This window comes from Bombus fervidus, chromosome 16, assembly GCF_041682495.2.
Source record: "Bombus fervidus isolate BK054 chromosome 16, iyBomFerv1, whole genome shotgun sequence".
Lineage (NCBI taxonomy): Eukaryota > Metazoa > Arthropoda > Insecta > Hymenoptera > Apidae > Bombus > Bombus fervidus.
Window position 1 is genome coordinate 4,692,860 of NC_091532.1, and position 24,149 is coordinate 4,717,008.

A 24,149-nucleotide genomic window follows, 5' to 3' on the forward strand; every position below is an offset into this window, starting at 1 on the left:
ATTTCAAATAAGAACTAATCCAAACGTATTTTCGGAATTTTTTTACATTTTATTATATTACAATTGTTTACATAAGGTGAGCACATATATTTCCTAGTTTGCATCAAGTACGAAACCAACTATAATTTTCTGCGAAAAGTCAGAGATTGCATCAAAGTATGATGAATCAGTTTATTATGATGAATCAGTATATTTGTTTGAAATGAATGATTACATAGTATGGTTTGTCTATATTTTTGAATATTTAAGTGTAATCAATAATAAATAAAATATAAATAAAATGCATATGTTATTTTCCAATATCAGATGTTATCAAGGACATATCTTGCAGAATTGGATTTACTTATAGACTTTTATCTTTCGTGAATTGATAGTCTAAATGTGAATCGTTGTGACAGGCAGCGCCCCTGCGATAAATAAGTTATAAATGACCCATGCAGTAACCAGTTGAAAATGGCCGCTTAGAAGTATAGTTAAAATGTGTGTTATAATAATGCGTCATTTTACAATGGAACCCTCCGGAATTATTGAAGAATTAAAGCGAAATATTGTATTTGAAGTAACGAAGTTTATCGAAAACCCATTGTTAAAGCATAGAAAGTGTGGTACAGGAAAGAATCAGTTGTCATATTGCGAACAAAATATCCTACGTGATTGTGGTTGTTGCAATTGTGGAGGCTATCTTTGTTGTATGTTGAGTGAAAAAAAATATCTTGTAGAATTGTATTATCATGTTTAATATTAAAATTATAATGATGCCGTTATGCATACGGAAGTAATCTGAGTAATTCTTCAAATTTGGATATGCCGTTATTTAATAATCTATTATCTTAATTAATATTTGGAGTGTGCGCGATAAATTCACGATGTCCGTATCGTGATTATAAATGTTATATATATTGATTTCAAGCGTGTTTTTAAAAATGCAAAAATGGAATATGACACTTTTGTCAATTAATTAAATATTGAGTATCGAAATGATAAAATTACATGTATTATAAAATATGAATTCCTTTTTACATTGCAAATTAATATACATAATTTATTAAAAATCTAACGATCATGATTATCGAATGTTTTCTTATAAAGTTTTAGAAAACATTTGCTAATTTGCAAAATTTGACATATTGTCATTTTGTCATGTTATAATCAAGTTTAAATTTATTTATTAATAATTATCAGCTTTTAGCATTTTAGAAACACTGTTTAAAAATGGTTTGGTAACTATGAAAGATAACTATAAAATTATTGCTTTTATAGTTAGCAAACCATTTTTAATCAATATTTCTAAAATGCTAAATTTGATTTTGCAGCTAAACAAAGAAAATTTATGAGAACAGGAAGAGGTTGTCGAAAAGTACCATTGTGTTGAATGATGTATGTATAATTAAATGTATATTATATAATATTTAAAAAATCTGAGTTTGTTTTTTAAATTCAATGTTTTTTTTAGCAGAAATTTTGCTTCATCGTTAAGCATGTGTTCTATGCAGAGTTTACCTGCAGATACAACAATGGAAAAAATGTATTCGATGAACGATACATTGAATGGACACACAAACATGCAAAGCCCAAAAAAAGAAAACATGTTTCACAGTGTCCTCAACGCTTTGAATGTACTTTGGGGACAATTTTCTAAAGTTCCTGCTTCATTCATAGCAAGTATTAATTATCCGTTGTCTGTAACAGTTGTAAACAATGAAATTTCACACGACTTTTTTGAGAATCTGACAGGTAAAAGAGAACCATTAAATACCGATAATATGTACATCTCCAATGGCGAGATCGAAGAATCTTTAGATGTTGTCGAGAGTATTCATAATGATGTATTTGATGAAAAGAAATCATACATATGCAAAATTTTTAATAAAAATACAAAAGATAATTTAAAATTTAGCTATGAATATATTGATAGCAAGAACAAAGATGCAGAGAGATCTGATGAAAAGGTATCAGTCATTCATAAAGATGTTAGATGTAATACAAATAATTGCAATTATTTAATATCACTTGAAAATTCGAACAAAACATGTGAGGAGGAATTGTTTGAATACATTTGTTCTGATATAAACACGAAGGAAATGAGTGCTATGGAAAATTGTTATAATTTTGAAGATACATACAGTAAGGATATGTCCGATAAAAAACAATATTTTAATTGTATTAGTAACAGTGTGGATAATAAGATTATTATAAATAAGGAAAACTCTTGTTCAACATCTAGTACAAATGCATTAAGTACACAGATAGTTCAACAAGCTGCAGTCCCTAATTTGTTCACAAATATGTTGCAAAAAGTTATTAGCAGTGTAACAGATAGATTTTGTAAAACAGACCTTGTTGAATCAGACTTGGGCCCAAAACGATCATTCTCACCGAGGCAACGGAGGAAACTTAATATGGTGGCAAAAGGTCGAGGACGGGGACGAGCAAAGTCGCAGCTTAGGCGTTCTGGAGTCAGCCAAACGAGACACAGAAAGGAACGCACTAAACATGATATTACAGTAGATATAGAAAACGATTTTAAATGCTGGCAAGAACTTGAAGAGTATAATATAACAGAAATTCAGGAAACAGAAGAATCAGGAAATTTATATTTAGGTGAAGCTACAGTAGATGATGTACAATATATTATAGAAGAGACAGTGAGTCCTCTGACATATACGTTTGCCGATGTAGAGCCCAAAATTCAGAAACAAAAAACACGCAGAAACATTAATTGTGGTATATCTAGATTTTCTGCAAAAATGAGAAGTATACTCGAATGTCCGAAACAAACAGATACCTTTGATCACGATTTTATTGAAAACAGATGCGATTTGCAAAAGAATACATTTCGACCACGTTTAATATCAGAAAGTTCTATTGACTCAGAAGATAGTTACTGCATAGTATTTGAGACTGGTTCCGAAGTAACTTGCAAAAGTGATCTTGAATATAGTGAAGACAGTGAAGAGAGCGATGTAGATCAAACAAACGAAGATGAAAAATCATTCAAAGATGAAATATCTGTATCTCCAAATCAAAAAGTAATTAATCGTTTACAACTTAAACTTTTTCTATTACAATTTTGTGAATTACCGTTTATTAAACCTTTTATTGTAACATTTTTATTATAGGTAAAATTTAATTTGAATCCAGTAATTCATATAATGGTGCATTGGGACTATGCGTATCGTGCAGCTCGAAAAGGTCCATGGGAACAAATGGGGAGAGATAGAGACCGATTTAGAGGCCGAATAAATTCTATAGAACGTATTCTTAGTCCAATATTAACAGTACAGCACAGAACTCATATTTGGCATGAGCGATTTACATTTACTGAATAAAGTTGATATTCATCGTTCCTTCAAGGTAACTGTATCATTCAAAATTAATGTCATATAAGATAGAAGAAGAGATGATGTATTAAAGAAAAAGAAAATATGTATAATAAGTCTTCTAGGATGACAAAATAGGCTGTGAGTTACTAATGTACAATGTCTATGTTAAATTGCAATATATCCATTAGTGATGGAAATAAATTTTGTCCTCTGTTATTATCTATATTGATTGGTATACTCTGCATACTTGTTTTCACTACAAATTTATAAATCTATAAGCTGTAAATTCTTATTTTTGGTTAGTCTGTTGCATATGTAAACATGTCAACAAGTGCTAAATTTTATGTCCTACTAAACATGGAAATTTCATATTGGATCATTTAATATAATTTGAGAAACTTAAGTTATATAAGCATTTTTCTATTAATATTTCTCAAATAACTGTTAATAAATAGCATAAGGTAACAGACTATATATATGTAAATAATGCATAAATATATATTCTTGGTTAAATTATTTCATCTTATTTATCTAATCTATGAAATATGAAATTGAATCATACGTTAGTTATTAAGTATATAAATAGATATCCTTTTTTGTTATATGACAGAAAAATAAATTATCGGAAGTTACTAGTTATTCATGTTTCTTATATTTAATATACATCATTTCTTCATCTGTGCAACTATTTTGTAATAAAGTCGAGACTTTTTCATAACATTTTCAATAATGTAATTATAAAATATGTACATTTTTTAAATACGAGATTAAGTCACATAAAATTACACGTAATCGTGACAATTTTGTTACACGTGTAATAGAGATTTAATTCTGTACGATATAATTAAATCTATTTCAAGTGGATAGTAAATATTAAGTATAAATATAAAATGCTTGATATAATTACTCTTTTCTACTAGTTTAAATAATAAAAAATTAGTAAATGTAAATGAAAAATATCCACTCAATTTCGTTTTCAAATACGCGGCTTACGCACATCTGCCTTATTTATTAATATGCATTATTTATCTTTCATCTTTTTATTAGAAAGATTTCTTATGATAATTTTATTTAAAAATCTGAATATTTCTTATGGGTAACTATTGTATCGCGAATATTGGAATTAGAAAAAAATTATAACAAGGCAAAGCTACAATAAGTTAGGAAATGAAATTCACAATCAGATCAAGATGCTATAAGATAAATTTTATTTCAGTTTTAATCATTATCTAATATCATATTATTTGTATCTAAAGATTTTATTTTTGATCGTAATTATATTAAATATGTATAGAAGACATTAATGAAAATATTTAATAAATAAATATTCAACTTATATTCAAGTATATATTTGCATAAATAATGTATATTTTGTTCATAATTCAATCGAATGAACATAAATTTGTTTTTAATGTTTTTGAAGAAACGTTAATTTATAAGTTTAGTTTCTGTTAAATTTAATTTGGACTAGGACAAAGAAAATTCTGCTTGTACATAACAAAAGTCAGTGATATGTGTGACGCTATACGAGAAATCTGTATAATTAAATTATAATCTACTTTATAATAATCTTTTACTTACACCTATTTAACAACTTCTTTCCATTAGTTTAGAAATTATTTTAAGTTGTAATATGTAATATTACAAAAAAAGGAGACTCGATCTTCACGTACGTAGTCGCCTATGTTTAACTTTTAGCGAGGGAAATTAAAATAGTATTTTCACTTTGGAAATCAGAGTAATATTACGTATGTATTTAGTATATAAATATATGTATATATTAGATTGAATAAACGCATTAATCTCTTTTACTATGGCTTATGAGATGTTTGGCCTGAAGAAATTTTCGGCACCTGTTTAATAAAAGTAACTTTCACTGTATACATGATACCCACTAACAGGAGCAAGACTTCAATTAACATTTCACGATTCTGATTAACGTAATTTTCCATCAAACACCATTAAAGAAGGCTAGACCTTACCAAAATAAAATCTGGCTCATGTAACAGAACAACAAACGCTTTGGTATGAGATTTTATCATTTAATTTTGGTCAGATACCAAATATGTATATACGTTTGCTGGTTTGGATTTAGATGCACTTCTTATTGTCACTAACATGATGTTATTAATTGCATATGCCAATGAGGGAGGACTGACAATGGTTCCGACACATTATTAGAGCCGCTGTCATGAGTAACTTGAGAAGTTTCTCAGACTCTAACAATGAATGTAATAATACAATCCGAATTATGCCAAGGGCAAGTTACATGACTATGGAGTGCTTGATTGGTGGTCAGAAAATTAACGTTGCAGTTACGGATCCCGCTTCTTAATTGCCTACGGATTGTCCTACGAATTCATTTTGAAGAACAACGTCGTTTCGACACTGCAGCGTTGGGTTCCGATGGAACGGACACGATGGATATTTCTAACAATACCGATACTTTTATGGCTAATGTACAGATGGTTCATTACAGTTTTTTTAATTAGACAATATTTACTTTTTTACTAAACTATTTCCTTTTCTTTCTTTTTTCTTTTTTTTTTTAAGAAATCAAATGTTGTGTTTAAACCAATGATTCACAAATGAATGTGAAAGTGAATTACTAATGATGTATAAATTAATTATTAACGTTAAAAAATTAGAAATACTAATGGTCATTCCAAGTAAAGTGATACGTATCATCAAAGGCGCAGCCTTGGCAGTAGAAATAATAAGAGTGGAATAGTTTCATCCTTCAGCTGTTATATCTTTCTGACATTGAAGAACAGAAAAATATCTCGTGGGAAAGTTACGTTGTTGTTCGTTCTATTCCACAGAAAATTATGTATTTTATCGTAATCTGTGCAGGTGCACTTTTTATTTGCGATAGATTTCTCGCGATTGGATAAGAAGGATACGCTCGAAAGATATGGAATTACATTTAATTACCGCGAGTCCCAGTATAGTTATGTTCCTGGAAGTTCGTTTCCTTACCAGGGTTCCGTTTCGTGCGCCGTTTAATGAATTATGACTCCATGGAATTGAATTACAACTACAGCATTAGAAATTTTGATCTTTTGCTGCGCTTTCTTTGTTCATAAGGTATAGCGCGCGTGATATAATGAAGAAACCTATTAAGGAGTAGAAGCGTAATGTGTTGCTCGAAGTGGTTAAATGATTTAACGCCTGCAGAATGAATGAAAACATGAGATAACGGAATATACCCGTGTTATATCGTGGGTATTCTAGTCGGCATTTCATTTGTTCAGGACGTTTCCCTGAAATCTCAAATATATTTTTCAACACATTTCCACTAGGATTAATTCTATACAAAGTTTCTCAGAAAGTTTCAGAGAAAGAGAAATTCCTTAGGAAATAAATGTAAAGGGAATTTCTCAAGAAATGAATAGCAGAGAAGTGTAATAGAATTCGCTCAATATGTGTGAATCAAATCTGTATAAAAAATTTCTTATAGAAATTAAGATTTAATTGAAGCAAGAGATTACGATCTCTGCAATTTTATTAGTAGATACATAATTTACAAAATCAAGCAAAATGACGACAAATACGATGACAACGACTCGCAACAGTATATTCATCATTGTCCAGGAAACGTGTCAAACATCTGCAGTGAAAAGAGCACCGAGGAGAGAAGGTGAACCGGAAGAGGATGGGCACGATTTTAACTGGATGGCTGGCGCAATAGAGAGGGCTACACCACGGACCATTGCAACACTATAGTTTCTCGATGCGATGTAGAACGCGATGTGTTGTTGACACAACGTTGACAAACGTCGGCCCTTGGTCAAATGATGAGTCGTTCGATTGCAAAAATACGAAATTATCCGGTGTCCGCTTCTTGGCTTTATGCCACGAAATTATTAAATTTTACAGAATTATCAGTGATTGCAATTAATTGCCAACGCAATTAATGTGGCCAATAACAGATAATCATACTAATAAAGTTCAAGGGAAGTTTCCTCGGTTGATGCAATATTTCTGTCTAACGATAGTAAACTTCAATTGCGTATCGCGAAAAATGAATTAGTAAACATGACAATTCTTAAATAAAGAAATAGTGAGTAATTATTTAAAATATTGGACAAGGAGAAGTACATATTATACTAGTCAGTTAAATGAATTCTCAGGTACGATATTATGCTTCTTACGCATCTACGAAAATAGTAAATCATATCAATAACGTAAGGATACTCTTTATATCCTAATAAAAACAATTTGTTACACAATTTAGCGTTTCTCTTTCCCTTCGTATATCGTTCGATATATTTCATAATCTCCTTTTCATTCTTTCAAATATCTCCTTAGTATTTCCCTTCTTCTTTAATTCTTTTTCCGTTATCTTTGCTTCGTTCTAACAACGACACGTTCGTTTCTTATCAGAATGTACGGTACACATTTAAAACCAACACACGTCACTTCTAACGTGCATTGCTAAATGCGGATTATCGTGACTTACGATTTCACGCGGCGTCTTCTCGTCTGCAGAGTGCAAACCTTTCGTCTCTAATGGAAAGAGAAGAAACGAAAATAGTCGTGAGTATTGGAGGATTATTCCGCGCTATCTGCTTTCACCTTTTCACGATCGACGACGAGGACGGGAGACCGCGTATGACGCATATCTACGTTAGGTTCCGTGCGGTACGAGAAAATTTTAGAAGGCTTCTCGTTTGGCCAGATAATGTACAGCGGTTGTCCCAGTTTTCTAGATCTTCGTGCTCTGTAATAAGTTATGGCCGTTTAATATACGAAGCGGATCATCCATCGCCAATGAGAGTGTCGATCGCTGCTTATCCTCGATCAAATGATCCTCACTCCTGACATACTAATATACAGATTATGAATTTTTATGCATTTCTAGGAAATTTAAAGAATGCACATAGCACGCGAAGATCTGCGCTTAATCCTGATTCAGCTCAATTTCCGGTCGACAACGGTCATCGACCATCGCGAAGTCTCATCTAAATATCTAAAAAATGATAGAAATTTAGAAAACTTTAGAAACTTTAGAAAACGTTAAACCTTCTCGTTTACTCGTTATTTCTTTTTAATAAGTTGTTGGTGACTTAATAAGTCTTTTTACTAATAAATGAAAGGCTTGGAAAAATACGGTATCTCGTAAGTAAAAATATAAAAAAAGTCTTTGATATCCTTCTGCTGTTTCCGATTGTTAAAAATATCCGTATAAAACTAAACGGTTCGTTATGTATGAATAATGCCGAGTGGAGCAAAAAGTTCGTATAAATCCTAGAATTTTATGCGTTATAAATCCGACAAACCGAAGTTCCCTTTCACCGACGAGACATTTAGTCATGTGTACTATATCTTAGATAGTGCACCGTACACTTAAGCGAATATGTGTAAGCACATTAACGATGAAATGAGAGATTTGACAGGTGTTTGTACATTTGTGTGCATATATGCACTGGTATAATTTAACTAGATCGGAACGTTATTCACATATGTGTTACGATGCAACGATATCCGGTTACGGAACTCTAAAACAATTACATCATCCGTATATCCGGCACGAAAGCACTTTTATGTGCTCCTCGTAGCGTAATATCAAAGGAAATTATAAAAATCCAGTTTTCCCCTTAGTTTCGAAATGGCATAATAACAGGACATCTCGTTTCCATAGAAATTCTTATACGAATTCTATTATATATCGTTGTATACGCTACTGCTACGATTACCGCAATATTTGAATTAGAGCGATTTCGAAACTACTTAGGATCGTAAAGCAAGTCGTCTTGTTTTCCTCGCGATATAATGTTACAATAGCGACCGCAGGCGTTATCGGGGTCCACTTAATAAATCGTAATCAACAATACGATCTGGTTCGATTCTTTAGCTCAACCTTCGACAACAGCCACCTTCTCTGGAATACTTGAGAGCGCATTGTCGATGTTACTAAACCTCGCAGCAGATAACCGGTTGCAACACGAGTTGAACCTGACATTCCGGATTTACGACAATGTTTCGCACCACGACGGATGACTATAGCGATCCAAGCAGCCGATGTGTTTTTTCTTTACGAAAAAAATGTTACATATTATTACTTAATCATAGACTAAAAAAACGAATGGAAATTTTCACTGAAATGTGAGTACATGTACTACGTCTAGCATGTAATTGTCTTCAAATGCAAATATCTATCGAAAATTCTTATTTGACGAATCGTCGCTGACGCGATAAACAGAGATATGTAGATACTTATGCAAACTTATATTTTTTGCGAATATGACTAAAAAACTGCAACATGGGTAAGAAATTGTTTTATCCGTTTTAAGTATTACAAACAGTACACCTACTTTGGGTATTTTATATACTTTTGCGTATTATGCGTATTCTATATGCATCTTCGCATCTCTAAATTTTTCCAAATTTTTCCATAAAACGCATAGAAATTCGTAGTCTATTGATAAATATTTCAATAAATCGAAGAGGAGAACTCCCACTCCCAAAGCGAAGATAAACGACGTAGATCTATATAAGTGACGCGATTGAAAGTGTTACGGCTCTTTTTCCTCAATTTCTGATAAATATGAAGATCACTTTGAACAGAGAGATCACTTTGTTTCTCCCGCGTGCTTCGAGTGTGATTTTCATAACGATGGTGTTAATGCAATTCCGTGGATCTTTCTCAGTTCTTCCAGAAGCTTCCGTTATCAGCTACGAGAAGAAATCGTTGACGTCATTCTCTTTTTCGAAATTTTTATTTATTCGACGTCTTCGTCGAGAAATTTATACGACACATTTATACGACAAGAAAGAAAATACAACGTGTGGGTGTTAAAAGAAGGCGACACTAAAGATTTATGGTAGTGGGGCGAGAGACTGCACACGTCTGCACACATTGTTATTACACGGAGCTTTATTTAAGGAAGTGAGAGACTTCGGGACAGTATATGATAAAACACGTACAGGTTTCCGCTGCAGAACTCTTCAAGCGACGAACTGCTGCTCAGTCTCGCTGACGGGTCAATAAAATCTCTTAGCTCCTATCATTCTTCGGGGACCTTCGTAAAAAGAAAGCTAAAAGAAATTCTAAAAGCTAATACGAAGGTCCGAAGTTTCCCTTACGATGTAAGAATCCTTCGATAATTCATAGAACACGAAAATTATGAATATTAAAAAAAGCTATGAAAATATTATCATTATCGAACGTTCAAAGTAGAATCCTTGGAAAGAAAGTGGTCCTACAGTAAAAAAAAAAAAAAAAAAAGAAAAAGAAAGGATCGACGTGTTTTATGTGAAATTAAAAATTCCGATGGAAGATACTATTTTTCCAATCAGCATGGTACCTCCAATACGTCATCCAACTACCGGCATTGTTTTCACAACTGTTCACCACGGTATATAATTGACGAATCGTGAAAATGTCCATCAATGCAGGTCGCTCCATCGACGATGAAGATATTCGTCGCCTGTTTCGTCATCTGGACGTTGATAAACCGAGAAATCGTACTCGCGAGCAGTGTCGAAGCACAGAATCAGGAAAATGATGGCCAAGTAGAGAACGTGGAGTACATACTGCCGACTACGTTGGACGGTTTTTCGCACGAGAGCGATGGAAAGACAGGGGAACGAGTCGAGGCAAAGTCGTCATCGAGCAGCGAGACATTCGCGTCGAGTTTCTCCTCTTCGTCCGCGCGAACATCGTCGAAAAACGCGGCGTCATCGGCAGCGCTTTTGCCGGCGTTGAATGAGAAACTCGACATCGGTGAAGAGAAAGCGTCGTCAAAATTAAGAAGTGAATCTTCCAGCGAAGTTCTGATCGCCGATGGATCGCTTTCCAAGGAGAAATCTATCGAAGCTGAGATCAGCGAGGAATCGAGTTCTAAAGTCGAATCCAATTGGGAAAGCATCGAGAAGGAATCGAACAACGACGAACAGAACCGAATTGTTAAGACGTACGTGAAGAAAGGGCCGATTAAGACCTGGAGCTGGAGCAGCGTGGGCAATGAGTCGCAGAGTTCCTCCAGCGAGCAAATTGAGCTTCTTAAAGAAGAAAAGTCGAAGGCGGAAGCTAGGGTCAAGTTGGAAGCGGAGGCACGAGTGAAGGCCGAGGCGGAGGCAGCGGAAGCTCGAAAGTTGTTGAAGTTTCAATTGAATGCCCTGAAACAAGCGCAAGCTAAAGCTCAGGCAGAAGCAGAGGCTCGAGCACAAGCAGAAGCATTGGCCGTGTCGGAATCCAAGGCTTTGGCTTCCGCTCGAGCAATAGCTAAGGCCAGTACCGAAGAAGCTGCACAGGCACAGGCGCAGGCGAAGGCAGAGCAACAAGCTCGTTCCATACTGCAGACTAAACTCATTTCCATCCTCGACACGCGTGCTCATACCAACGTCGAAGAGGAAATCGTAATCACGGAAGAACTGAAAGAAGCGGCGAAGGCCTCGGTGCAAGCTTCTATAGCCGCGAGCGTGGCTGCTAGAAAAGCTGCTAAATCGATCAGGATCGCGGCTATGTCTCGAACGAACGCCGCCCTGAAGGCTTTGTCGGCTCAGAAGGCCACCGTTATCCAGGCAGTCGCTTCCGCCAACGCTAGAGCCGCGACCAGCGCTCTGAGTGCCGCCCTCGAACAGGCTATAGTTTCTTCGAGAGTTGCGGCTTCTTTGCAAACGGAAGCTTACGCCATAGCTCGTAAAGTCGTACAGGCAGCTATCGCCGAAGGTGCTACCCTGGACTATGCGAAATACAGAGCTGAAATACGCGACAAAGCGATCGCGAAGGCGAAAGCTTCCGTGGAAGCGGCTGCCACCGCGGCTGCCGCTGCAGCTGTTGCTTCTAATCAATTGGCAAGTTCACAGGCGAATAATCTGAATGCTGCTACCAAACTGGCTGACGCCCAAACAACTGCGGTCTCTAGAGCGGAAACCGCGTTGTTGCAAGTGTGTGCAGCGGCCAAGGAGGAGATGGCTGCCATGGCGAGAGCAGATGTTAAAAGTGCTGCTCTTGAAGCTGCATCCGCGGCTCAAGCGAGTGCGCTTCAAGGTGTAAGGGACGGAATTGTAATAGGATTGGGTTCGTCCGCTACCAAGCTTAACGAGCAACAGGCGGTAGCATTGTGGGATGCAGCCACCGAAGATGGGAAGAAGGAAGAGATAACAGAGACATAAGAAGTAGCAAAGAGTTGGGATAGATGTAAAGGAGAGCGATGATGTTTTGATTTCTTTAGAGGAAGAATATGAAAAGTTATAAATATAACGTTGTAGCAATGTAGATCTTGTCTTTTATTCCCTTTCTTTCCTTTAAATTCCTTTGATTTCGTCCTCTCTTTTGTAGAATTTATATGGAAGTCCATGTATTACGGATAGAAGCATAAAGAGCGGAATTATTGTATATATTTTGATGTATGTTTTGTGATTTTTTAATTTTGTCAATAAAGCGTGTTACTATGACGATGCGGTAGTCTATTTTACTTGCTGACCTATATGTGTGTTTTTTTGTACGAAAATATGAAATAAAATTTAACATACAGATTTCTTGTAACATACGTAGATTTCTTAAGCTCAATTGCCTGTATGGAATAAAGAATTACCTATGTCTCGAATAGCATACTTTCTCTGTATTAAATCATACTTTGCGTTTGAACAAAAATTTTACAATTGGGTATTGATGTAACGTGTAATATATGAACTTTATACGCTGGTTTGACGAATTGTTATATAATTTATTAGAATAAACACACGAAGTAAATAAATGCAAGAACGTCATTCTCCAACGTAACACGTTAAAATAATCACTTAACGTGCAAAAGAATTAGTATTATTAAAATATCTACGTATCTCTTCTATCCTTGATTACGATTTTTATATATATTTAATTCTATCTTGATACTTAAATTTTATTTTTACCACGACTCGTACATCTGGTACATCTCAAATAACATAACTTTTCATTATTCATCACCTGTATCAGTAAATCAAAAAATACATAAAATAGTCCAAAAAAGCAATACCGGTTTTAAATGTTTCAAAATTAAAACATAATTCTTCATTCCCCTAAATATTTCCTTAACCAGAAACAATATAAAGATAAGAAAACTACGAAAACAAGTGACCTTGATACCGAAGAATAAAGATACCACGAAAATCGTCATTTGAAGGTCGTCAAAATTTAGTTACCTAAATTCGTCGATCGTTCGACACTTCCGTTCTCTGTTCTCTACTGATAACGCCGCTTAATCAAACACCTCCAAACTTGAAAGCAAAACATCTCGAAAACCAATTCCAGAGCACAACCTGAAACAATATTTTTAATCTCGCTTAGTCAGACAGGCGAGCCATTATTTTCACAATTGTCCGCGGCGCTATAAATCCGTCCATCCTTGCACACCCGGTATCAATCCGCGAAGCGTCGTCGAACATGAAGATTCCAGCACTGCTCGTAACGTGCCTCTATCTTTGGGGGTTCGCATCCGCCACCTCGAGCTCACCCCTGCTCGAGATCGTGCAGGGTAGCGCGTCGGCCACCGCATCCACCGCTGTGACCGCTAGATCCGGACTTCGTGCCGGTCAGGTAGCCCAGGCCTCGCAGAAGGATGCCGCACTTCAGGCAGATGCCTCAGCGGCTGCCGCGACCGCTGCACGCGCTTCCGCCGACCAGTCGGCCAGTCTAGCCCAAGAGTCGGCATCTTTGCAGTCCAAAGCTGCCGCCAGAGCAAAATCGGCCGAGGAGTCAGCGGCAGCTACGGCCAAAGCCGAGTTGCAGGCAGAATCCACTGCTGAATGGGCCAGTTCCGCTGCCAAAGAGGCTGCAGCGTCCGCAAAAGCCTCCGCATCCGCGATGTCAGCGGCTGCCGTGCAGGCGAAGCTCGCCGAAAAGACGGCCAAGAGTCAAGCTCTGGCTTCCGAAGAAGCCAAACTCAAGGCGGCCGCCGCTGCCAGCGCAGCAGCAGCAGCCAGCGCCGCCGCCGAGGTAGCCCTGAAAGCTGAGAAACTAGCGGAAGAAGCCATCGCCAAGGCAGCCGCTGCCAAAGCAGCTGCCAGAGCCGCTGCAGCCGCGTTAAACTCCGCGAAGGAAGCCGCCACGAGCAGCGCAAGGAGCGCCGCCGAAGCCGAAGCTAAGAGCGAAGTCGCTCTACTGATCAGCGAACTCGACAAGAAGAGCAGGGAACTCGCCGCTTCCACGTCGGCCAAGGCACGCGCTGCTGCCGCAGCTAGCTCCAGAAACACAGAAACGGCTGTTATCGGAGCTAACATCAATGTGGCCAAAGAGATCTTGGCGATTCCCATCGAGCCAGCGAAACTTCCGGAACCAAAGCTGGCGTTGAAAGAAGAGAATACCGCGATCGCAAGCTCAGAGAGTGATGTGGCGATAGAAACGAGCAGCGAAACATGGTCAATTTAAGGGATGACTGGATGCAGTACCAGGGAACGCGTTTCGTTCGAGAATAATGTTTGGTCAATGTAGGATGCATTCGATGTTTCCGGAGGAAATTCACGTGTCAATGTTGCCTATAGTCAGACAGAGATTGTAATGATGAAAATAAATTGGTTTAGCATATACGTAGGCCTATGGTGTTATTCCTTGAGTTGCCTTCTTTGCTCTTTTCTAGCGGAATGGGAAATTAAGATGGATACATAAATTCATTTAGTTTCGTACTTTGGAATTTAATTTAATTTAATTAAAGTTGTACTCTATCCTGATTGCAACTATGTCCGGCGTATTTGAATAAAGAAACTATTGCCAGTAATAGGAAGCTCTTCGCCTTTTATTTTATATTTTTATAAACCTTTTCTCGACTGACTAGAGTGGAGCTGATTTGCCTCGAATAAATAAGATGTAATATTGGAACAGTTGTCATGAATGATCGTCATTTTAAATATAATTTTAAATTTACATTTTAAAGATCGTTTTAAAATAATTTTTTTGGAAAGTAAATTAGGTACTGTAAGTAAAATACAGGATCGATACAGAAAACAAGATATATATGAAAGCAATGACGTTGATCGGTATTATAAAGTACCATCAACACGCATAATATTTTTATGAAATTATATGGTTATACAATTGTTGATAATATCATTATAACACTGTAAAATTTTCAACAAATTTAATAATATTAATATAAGAAGAAAAAAACGTTAATTATATGATTTATTCAACTAAACTTCGGATTTCGTTGCATGATTGTATTATATATTATCCTCTTTCTTTAAGATGATTGTCCCTATAGAACATAGTCCAACGTATATAGTAAAATAAAAACTATGAAAGTGTTTCATTTCTATTTTAAAACTGAATCTGAAATATCCTTACCAATGTTCTATATCCTTGAACCTTCATAATTTTCCATTCCAACATTATTGTAAATTTTCGTAATACATTTAAGTTCATTACATTATATTATCGTCTCAACACATTTGTTTCAATGCTGGATAAGTAGCTTTTACTGTGACCAATTGTCATAATAATGTCACTATTGGAATAAAGATGTTCTTCACATTATTTGCTCATTTGCCCATAATGTTTACTCGCTTTCCACTACTTTGATCGTATCGATCAAAGAAATTCATTGTTAACGTGCAATCGCAAACGTGCGAAATTTCTGTTAGCAGAATTAGCCTGAGTCAATGATAATTTAGCTCCCTGCCTAATCGAGTAACAAGACTCGAGGATTCATTCAAATATTTGAATACTTCAGCGATAGCTTGAGAAAGATTCCTTTGAAAATTTCAGCCTACTCTAAACTATTTCGTAAGAGTACATATTTGCAAAAAAAGAGGAACAACATAGATGCTAAAACTATGACCATCAAACTACCATAACTCTATCAATTCGTTTCTGTTCTTTTCCAAATTTCCCCCAATGTAAAGTCCCTTCTTCTCCCACTCTTCAAGGAAATGCTCCCGAAAGGTGCGTGGCAAGATAAAGATATTTAACTATAAACAATCACTACACCTAAATAAACGTGTCTTAATAATATGCAGCTCCAGCACGGAAGATCCTCTCCTCCAGTAACCCGTTGAAACAATATTTTAGGGTGGCGTCAGAACAGACGCGAATTTCATGCAAAACACCTGCTGTTTTTACAATTGTCCGGACATCAGTATATAACCGCGAATGCTGTTCGGAATTGGCATCAATCAGCGAAGCTGCGTCGAAGATGAAGATTCCAGCAATACTGGTTACGTCTCTGCTGGTCTGGGGTGGTGTGGCCGAGGGCCACGTGGTAAAGCGCGAGAAGGAGCTCAAGCCATCCGCGCCTTCTTTACCGGAACTACTCGGCGATGGGTCTGACGCGCTCGGTGCCTCGATGGAGAACGGAATCAAAGTCGCCAGAGCATCGCAGAATGTGGGCCTGAGCATGGAGTTGAACGCTGCCGCGCGGGCTGCAGCCGCTGCTGCGACCAAGCAGGCCAAAGACACAGAGAGCGCGCAAGCTGGAGCGAGCGCTGCGATTGCCATCGCTATCGCTAAGCGTGAAGAAGCTATCAAAGCGAGCGAATTAGCCAGCAAGTTGTTGACAGCCGCGGCTGGGTCCAGCGAAGCCGCCATGTCAGCGACAGAGAGGGCGGCGCAATTGACGGCCGCAGCTAGTGCAGCTGCCAAAGCTTCTGCATCCGCCTCTGAGGCTTCTGCTGAGGCCCAGGTGAGGGCCAACGCCGAAGCAAACATCGCCAAGAAAGCTTCGGCAGCTGAAGCGAAAGCCGCAGCGGAAGCCTCGCTTAAGGCGGAACTCGCCAAGAAAGCGGCCGCCGGTTTATTAGCTAAGGCTAGACTAGCGGCTAGCGCCGAATCCGAGGCCACTAAACTCGCAGCCGAAGCGGAAATAGCACTGGCCAAGGCCAAAGTTGCCGTCGACCAGTCGCAGAGCGCACAGGCAACCGCCACCGCTCAAGCTGCCACCGCCGTTCAGCTGCAATCTCAAGCAGCTAACGCGGAAGCCTCCGCTGTAGCACAGGCTGAAACTCTGCTGGTCACGGCGGAAGCCGTCGCTGCTGCGGAAGCCGAAGCCGCGACCAAAGCCAGCGGTTGGGCGAAGAAAGTCATCAACGAGAAAAAGTTACGTATAACGAAGACCGATTAAACGAGAGACAAGATAATTGGTAGATGTTTAAGCCAGAGCAAAGGTCAAGAGACGAAAGACATTGTCGAAGGGACAAACGCGACTATCTTTGATAATTTGGTTAAACATGATGACTACTGGCGGAATTATTTGAAGGCAGATAATGATTAGCACAACTGAGATTCGTCCGTGTATTGTTTTAGTGGAAATAAATTGTCGTAGCAACCCGAAATCTTTGCGAATGCTTTCTTCCTTCCCTGACTATAAGCTCTCCTCCTATATTTTGATTCTCTTTCATTTGTTTTATGTTACAATGAAACGATATATAATAGAACTGTCTGAATCTTTCTTCTTTGATGAGTTTTTCATAAACCCTATTGTTTGAAAGAAATTAATTAAATACAATGAAACAATTTAACGTAGTCTCATAATATATGTATTACATAAGTATATGAGGAAGTTTGAACGATAGTTATCACGTAATTACATTTGAACATGGTGAAAACAAAGACTTTCCTCGCATAATTTTTTAAAATTCTACACCAAATTCACAATGAATAGATTCGTTCCATCGAATTTCTTAATTTTTATTTGAAACAAGACTACGAAGAATACGATCTTACGTATTTTATCTTACGTATCTTATTTCCCCACGGAATTTAAGACATCATTTGTAACATGTCATTGTCGTTCAAGAGAAGATGTAAAAATAGAAAGATGTAAATAAAATGTTTAAAAAATGAATAATAAACTAGTGTGTTACTTTATATAGAAATAATCCTATTGATGTCGGTTTGATTAATTAATTAATTAAATTAATTGACTAATTAAAGCTAGATTAGACTTTTACCCTCGATATATTTTTTGAAATAAATGTGTATAAAATGTATAAAAAGAGTGTATTAAAATGTACACGACATGTAGATACAAGTACATATTACTTACAATAATAATTATTGCAATTGTTAATATAACAATTGTTGATCTATACATCAAAATATTAAAACAAGTCTAAACTGAACAAGTCTAAACTATAAGACGTTTCAAATTGTTTTAGACTGTCATAGTTAATTTACTATGCTAATTTTAAAGTACTATTCAAGATCTTATGAGCATATGGCTACTGACGTAATTTCGAAAGAAATATCTGTATTGTATTTAAAAATTACTTTCATTGATAAGTTATCATATTAAATTATCTTGTACATACAATACGCTTTGATACCTCAAAATTCTAAATATATACATTATCGATAAATAATATTGAACATCGAATCCAAAAATTTTTTTTCAAATACCGTAGAACAACAGACAACCATATCCTTTTATTATTTCACCAAACATTTGCTTTCTACGCAAAACTCTGCTGGAGCAACAAAAATTACACATGTTTCTCACCAGGAAGAGCAAAGCACACCTGTAAACACTACCTGGACCCGAAAAAATAAGTTACAACTTTATCAAGACAAGAATAACAAAGCGAAACAGCGAGTAGCCAATCGCAACAACCTCCTTGCATTTACACAACTGCATAGTCCCTACGCTTGCCCTAATTATTTGTACAACTGCAACCCCCGGTATATAACTGGCGCGTGCCGGAAGAATCGGCATCAATCGGCAAAGTTCCGTCGACCATGCAGATCCCAGCGATTTTCGTCACGTGCCTGCTCACATGGGGCCTGGTGCACGCAAGTATCGTGGAACTCGGTGCCCCCAAGCAGGAGTCTATCCTCGTGGAGCAACTCCTACTGAAGAACGTGGACACTAGCGCGAAGCGAAAGGAGAACGGCGCTCCGAAACTCGGCGAGAGCACTGCTGCGGCTCTGGCTAGTGCCAAGGCAACTGCAGCCGCAGAGGCTAAGGCATCCAGCAAAGCGAAAGCTTCTGCCTTGGCCCTCGCTGAGGCTTACCTGCGTGCGTCGGCAGCGTCCGCTGCTGCTGAGGCTAAAGCTGCTGCCGCTGTAAAAGAAGCAACGCAGGCACAGCTGCTGGCACAGGAAAAGGCTTTGATAGCGTTGAAAACTCAATCTGAGCAACGAGCTGCCTCCGCTCGCGCGGACGCCGCGGCTGCCGCAACCGCATCCGCGCTGCAGCGCGCCCAGGCCTCCTCCAGAGCGGCCACGACCGCTCAAGATACCTCCAGCGATCTAGAGAAACGTGTCGCCACCTCAGCCGCCGCTGAAGCAGGTGCCACCCTCAAAGCGGAACAATCCGCCGCTCAATCGAAATGGTCCGCCGCATTGGCCGCCCAAACCGCCGCTGCTGCAGCCGCTACGGAAACAAAGGCCACCGCTTCCTCGGAAAACACCGCTGCCGCTACTAGTAAGGCCGCCGTGTTGGCCGCTGACGCTGGCAGCGCAGAAGCTGCCGCTGCAGCAGAGGCACAATCCGCTTCGCGGATCGCAGGTGCAGCAGCCACTGAGGGATCTGCCAACTGGGCTAGCGAGAACTCGCAAACCGCACAACTGGAAGCTTCCGCCGCAGCGAAGGCCAGCGCAGCCGCAGCTATCGGAGATGGAGCTATTATAGGACTTGGACGGGACGCTGGTGCCGCGGCTCAGTCAATCGCTGAAGCTAAAGCCTTAGCTGAAGCTAGTGCCAGCTTAGGTGCTTTAGAGAAGGACGGAAAATGAAGGGGTATCTGAAGGGGACAAGAGGAAGTCTTTCTTAGACGATTTTGAGAAATTTCTGATGGAACACGATAGAAAATTATTTGAATATGATTAGAGAACGACAGACGGAGTCGATAAAAATTAAAAGTAACATTGTCGAAGTGAGCTTACCTACGTGATAATAAAGGTCCACTGTTTTAGCAAATATGTATTTTCTTGATGATTTTCGTTGTCTTCCTTTTCTCCAATCCTTTTTGATAGATGGATCCCCCATAGAACCTTTCGTGAGATTGATGAGTTGAAGTCATGCCGGCTTGCCTATACGATGTTGGATGTCGGCGACGGTAGAGCAGCCTGCGATTTCTAGTATCTGAAAGCTTAAACAATTAATAAATGTCTTCTTATAATCTTGTATATTTGATAAATGTTTCTAACATAGAGTACGACAAAGTAGCTTGTATTTTGAACATATAATACATATGTATGTGTGTATAATTCGATTGCATATAAATATACGTTAAATATAGTTGTCTTACATCAGACCGATTGCATTAAATTAATCTAGATTAAAACAATAAGTATTCACAATTAGTAAATTAGTAAATAACACTTACTAAATATACGAGTATAAATTATCACAAAAATATGCAAACTTCAATTAACTTATTTAAATTGATGTACTTTAAAACCGGTGTTTAATTACTTAATCATGCACGGGTACATTGGTCGATAAGTATTGGATTATCAAGTACAACTGAATAATTATGCAAAACGAAATAGTGATTGTTTAATGCATACATTGGAAAGTAGATAAGAGATTAGCTTATCTTTTATAGCATCTACAATATTTAATAATTACGTGAAGCATGTTATTTTAATCGAATGTATTTGTAGACTATGAAATAATAAATAAATTTACTTTCATTTGCCTTTAACTTCTTCAATTGTCTTCTTTGCAATTTTTTATTTTGCTGTCACTCTAAATATTGTCTCTAAATATTGAAAAATATAAACTACACTAAAAATATTTAAATGTCCAAATCACAGTAGCAAGTAATAATAGTCAAATAACAACTGATTTAAACATTTGTGCCACAGGATTCGATGAAATATTGGAACATTGAATCATTAAATGATAGACTCGAGAAAGTAGCAAATAAGAAAACAACATTTCGAATTAATGAAGAATACCAAGCACTCAGCATAAGCACGGTGAATATCCAGAGTCACTTTTAATTAAGAGAAAGCAAGAATACAACATCTTGAAAAGGTGAAATGCATGCTATCTTAGTAAAAGTGTTCAATGTCAATTACGACATTTGCATTCTATGTTAAAAGCAGCATTTCACGCTAGAAGATATAAATATGTATATAATATTTTTCATAATTTTAAATGTAACAAATACTTGTAATAGAATAATTAAAATACCGATAAAATTCCCAAACGTTTGTTTTTCTCCCAAAACACGGGTTCTAAAAATAATTACTTTACTTTTGGGTCATTCGATACAATTGAAATAATAAATGTTCGCCGCCAAAATCTTACAACAATTCGAACAACGTCAAACCAGCCCGGAAAGGAAACAAACGGTATATTTCAGACTCGAATCCACCTAAATAAACTCCGGTTCGACCAATAAAGATATCGACGAGAAAAGATAAAGAAATATTTAGAAACCCATGAAACAACATTTTACGTAATAACAACAATGTTTTCACAATTGCCAATGGCCGTATAAAACGGGCAAATCGTGTCCCAATCGGCATCAATCTTGCGAAGCAGCCTCGAAGATGAAGATTCCATCGATACTCGCGGTGTCCCTGCTGGTTTGGGGTCTGGCCAGCGCAAGCAAACCAATCATTGCCACTGCGCAAGTAGGGAAGGTCAAGACCGAAGCGTCATCGTCTTCAGAAATCGAGACGTTGGTGTCAGGAAGCCAGACATTGGTGTCAGGAAGTGAGACATTGGCTTCAGAAGACGAGGCATTGGCGTCAGAAAGCGAGACATTGACGTCAGAGACCGAGATAGCGAGCGTGACGACTGCCACGAAGGACGAGCTCATACTAAAGGGTGAACCCATCCTTGGAAAGAAACTAGGAACCGGGGCGTCGGAAGTAGCGGCGGCCTCTGGCGAGGCTATCGCAACTACCCTTGGCGCGGGACAAGCTGCAGCAGAGGCACAAGCCGCCGCCGCTGCGCAAGCAAAATCGGCAGCGGCTGCTGCCGCGAATGCAGGTGAATCCAGCAACAGTGCTGCTGCGTTGGTTGCTGCTGCAGCTGCAGCACAAGGAAAAGCCGCTGCTGCTGCAGCAATCGCGACGAAGGCTAGCTTAGAGGCCGCAGAGGCTGCTGAGGAAGCTGAGTCGGCCGTGGCCTTGGCCAGGGCTGCCTCCGGAAAGGCGGAAGCGCTTGCAACGAACGCCGCTACTGCGAATACTCGTGCTGCGCTCCAAGCTGAAAAATCGAACGAGCTAGCGCAAGCTGAGGCTGCAGCCGCCGCCGAAGCCCAGGCTAAAGCCGCCGCTGCTGCCAAGGCAACACAACTCGCCCTTAAAGTTGCCGAAACTGCGGTGAAAACGGAAGCAGATGCAGCAGCTGCCGCCGTTGCGGCCGCAAAAGCCAGAGCAGTCGCAGACGCAGCCGCAGCTCGTGCGACCGCAATGAACGCCATTGCTGAGGCGGAAGCAGAAGCCTCAGCACAAGCAGAGAACACCGCTGGTGTAGCACAAGCATCCGCCTCCGCTGCTGCGGAAGCACAAGCTTCTGCATCCGCCGCTGCGGCGACTTCAGAGGCATCCGCCGAAGCTGGTGCATTGGCAGGAGAACTTAAGTTACCTCCGTTGTTACGTCTTTCCCCACCGAAGAAGGAAATCGTCGAAGAATGGTCAGTGAAGTAAGTAGGGACAAGGTACTCGAAGAGATCTAGCTAAGGACGGCAATACAGGAACATTTCCGCAGGAGAGGTTCAACATCTTCAAGCAGAGTATATTCTAGAATAGAGCAGAAGCAAAGGAGATGATTAGAGACACCAGTTTAGTAAATGCGAATCGAAATTGTACGGATGACATTATTAAATTGTTCTAGCAAATGAGCACAAATTTCACTCTTCTTCCTGACATATACCTTTTTCTGTGTTCCTTGCCTCACCATCGTTAGGGATCCATGATAGCGTAGAAATTAATAAACGTCAAACGTATGTTAGAACAAGCTCGTGGAATCCCTGTAACGTTATTTATAATATCAACATCATCAAAAATTATTCTGAAGGAATGGTTGAGCGTCGTGTATTTCGATATAAGTCTGAACACGTACCTGTTTACAGAAATGACATTCATGGTATAAGACAGGATCTCTAACGCTTGAAATACCACGAACTTGTTCCGAGATCGGTGATTCAGAAGGTTACAGTCTCTTCACTCGGAAGAACGATGCCACTAGGCAACTTTCCCTTTCTTCTTTACTTTCCTCCGTGATATCGCGCGATTTTACTTTGCAATCACCTTTTCATAATTTCAGCTTGTTAATTATGCATAACAGAATGATAAAACGCGATTGCGCGGTTAATAAATTTATCGCACACCGAGCAGGTTCGTGGTAACTGGCGAACGTTAAAGAAACGGTATTATCAGCTCCATTTTTTTAAAGTTCGATCGTAATTTCTATATTGCGTACGGTTGTTACGTAAACGTTATTAACCATAAGGTATCCAGGCCCGATTAGCTTCCTACTTGTTGGCTCAAATAGCCCGGAAGAAACTCTCTATGACCCGTTATTATTGTTTTCTTACGCGACAGTGGTGCTCTCGAGAGAACGCCACTTGCTTAATTGGCCACAGGATACTGCAATGAAACAGCGAAAGTTGGTTAAAAGGAATATAGTTTAACAGACACGAAACATCGCCGTCGAAATTTCTGCATCAACCCTACGAAACGGGCACGCGTGCATCCTAATCGCTTGGCAATTACCATCGAGTAAGTATATGCGATACGCTTTTACAAGTTTTTATAATGGCAAACTCGTGATGTGGTAAGCTATGTTTTGTGAAAGATTCGACTGTTTCAGCCTCCAAGAGAGCGCATCGTGCGTGGTAGAACGACGAAACCGGCGAACGAAAGGAGAACGGGTTAGCCCCAGCCTCTTTTCCTCGAATACAATGACGATTTCGCGACACGTGACCCGATCACGAACAAGTTGT

At 38.6% G+C, this 24,149-nt stretch overlaps 4 protein-coding genes and 1 long non-coding RNA gene across 8 annotated transcripts; 4 read left to right on the top strand and 1 right to left on the bottom strand.

Annotated features, from left to right (window-relative positions):
• The first annotated feature begins 98 nt into the window (after window positions 1-98).
• On the top strand, window positions 99-7,291 carry Ppp1r15 (Protein phosphatase 1 regulatory subunit 15). 4 transcript variants are annotated; one of them, XM_072018822.1, is made up of 5 exons: window positions 99-689; window positions 1,314-1,377; window positions 1,454-3,029; window positions 3,120-3,354; window positions 6,918-7,291. In XM_072018822.1, the coding sequence occupies exons 2-4, from the start codon at window positions 1,373-1,375 to the stop codon at window positions 3,327-3,329; spliced, it is 1,791 nt and encodes a 596-aa protein (XP_071874923.1). In that variant the 5' UTR covers window positions 99-689; window positions 1,314-1,372; the 3' UTR covers window positions 3,330-3,354; window positions 6,918-7,291. The 4 variants fall into 4 exon arrangements, with proteins under 4 accessions (XP_071874923.1, XP_071874925.1, XP_071874924.1 ...); XM_072018824.1 differs by lacking the exon at window positions 6,918-7,291 and having other exon boundaries at window positions 1,457-3,029; window positions 3,120-5,134; XM_072018823.1 differs by lacking the exons at window positions 99-689; window positions 6,918-7,291 and adding an exon at window positions 719-784 and having other exon boundaries at window positions 3,120-5,134.
• LOC139995417 (uncharacterized) lies at window positions 6,793-9,181 on the bottom strand. The gene is made up of 2 exons (XR_011801972.1): window positions 7,902-9,181; window positions 6,793-7,832 (listed from the first exon to the last, which is right to left on the bottom strand). It is a non-coding gene; the product is annotated as an uncharacterized lncRNA (long non-coding RNA).
• A 1,400-nt stretch (window positions 9,182-10,581) lies between these two features.
• LOC139995396 (uncharacterized) lies at window positions 10,582-12,549 on the top strand. Its single transcript, XM_072018826.1, has one exon. The coding sequence runs from the start codon at window positions 10,719-10,721 to the stop codon at window positions 12,444-12,446; it is 1,728 nt and encodes a 575-aa protein (XP_071874927.1). The 5' UTR covers window positions 10,582-10,718; the 3' UTR covers window positions 12,447-12,549.
• Window positions 12,550-13,659: 1,110 nt separating this feature from the next.
• On the top strand, window positions 13,660-14,837 carry Fibroin1 (silk fibroin 1). Its single transcript, XM_072018850.1, has one exon. It carries the CDS (start codon window positions 13,696-13,698, stop codon window positions 14,677-14,679), a length of 984 nt encoding a protein of 327 aa, XP_071874951.1. The 5' UTR covers window positions 13,660-13,695; the 3' UTR covers window positions 14,680-14,837.
• A 1,565-nt stretch (window positions 14,838-16,402) lies between these two features.
• Window positions 16,403-23,052, top strand: LOC139995704 (uncharacterized). The gene is made up of 4 exons (XM_074112121.1): window positions 16,403-17,359; window positions 18,898-19,971; window positions 21,052-21,165; window positions 21,676-23,052. The coding sequence occupies exons 1-4, from the start codon at window positions 16,439-16,441 to the stop codon at window positions 22,849-22,851; spliced, it is 3,285 nt and encodes a 1,094-aa protein (XP_073968222.1). The 5' UTR covers window positions 16,403-16,438; the 3' UTR covers window positions 22,852-23,052.
• Window positions 23,053-24,149: the final 1,097 nt, after the last annotated feature.

What these genes read in the sequence shown, in the direction of transcription:
- Ppp1r15 (XM_072018822.1), top strand. An exon ending in CTGTATCTCCAAATCAAAAA is followed by an intron (nt 3,030 to 3,119) that starts GTAATTAATCGT and finishes TTTTTATTATAG; the next exon opens with GTAAAATTTAATTTGAATCC.
- LOC139995704 (XM_074112121.1), top strand. Translation starts at nt 16,439, where the DNA reads ATGAAGATTCCAGCAATACTGGTTACGTCTCTGCTGGTCTGGGGTGGT. An exon ending in CTTTAGAGAAGGACGGAAAA is followed by an intron (nt 19,972 to 21,051) that starts TGAAGGGGTATC and finishes TTTGTGCCACAG; the next exon opens with GATTCGATGAAATATTGGAA. An exon ending in AAGCACTCAGCATAAGCACG is followed by an intron (nt 21,166 to 21,675) that starts GTGAATATCCAG and finishes TGTTTTCACAAT; the next exon opens with TGCCAATGGCCGTATAAAAC.
- LOC139995396 (XM_072018826.1), top strand. Translation starts at nt 10,719, where the DNA reads ATGCAGGTCGCTCCATCGACGATGAAGATATTCGTCGCCTGTTTCGTC.
- Fibroin1 (XM_072018850.1), top strand. Translation starts at nt 13,696, where the DNA reads ATGAAGATTCCAGCACTGCTCGTAACGTGCCTCTATCTTTGGGGGTTC.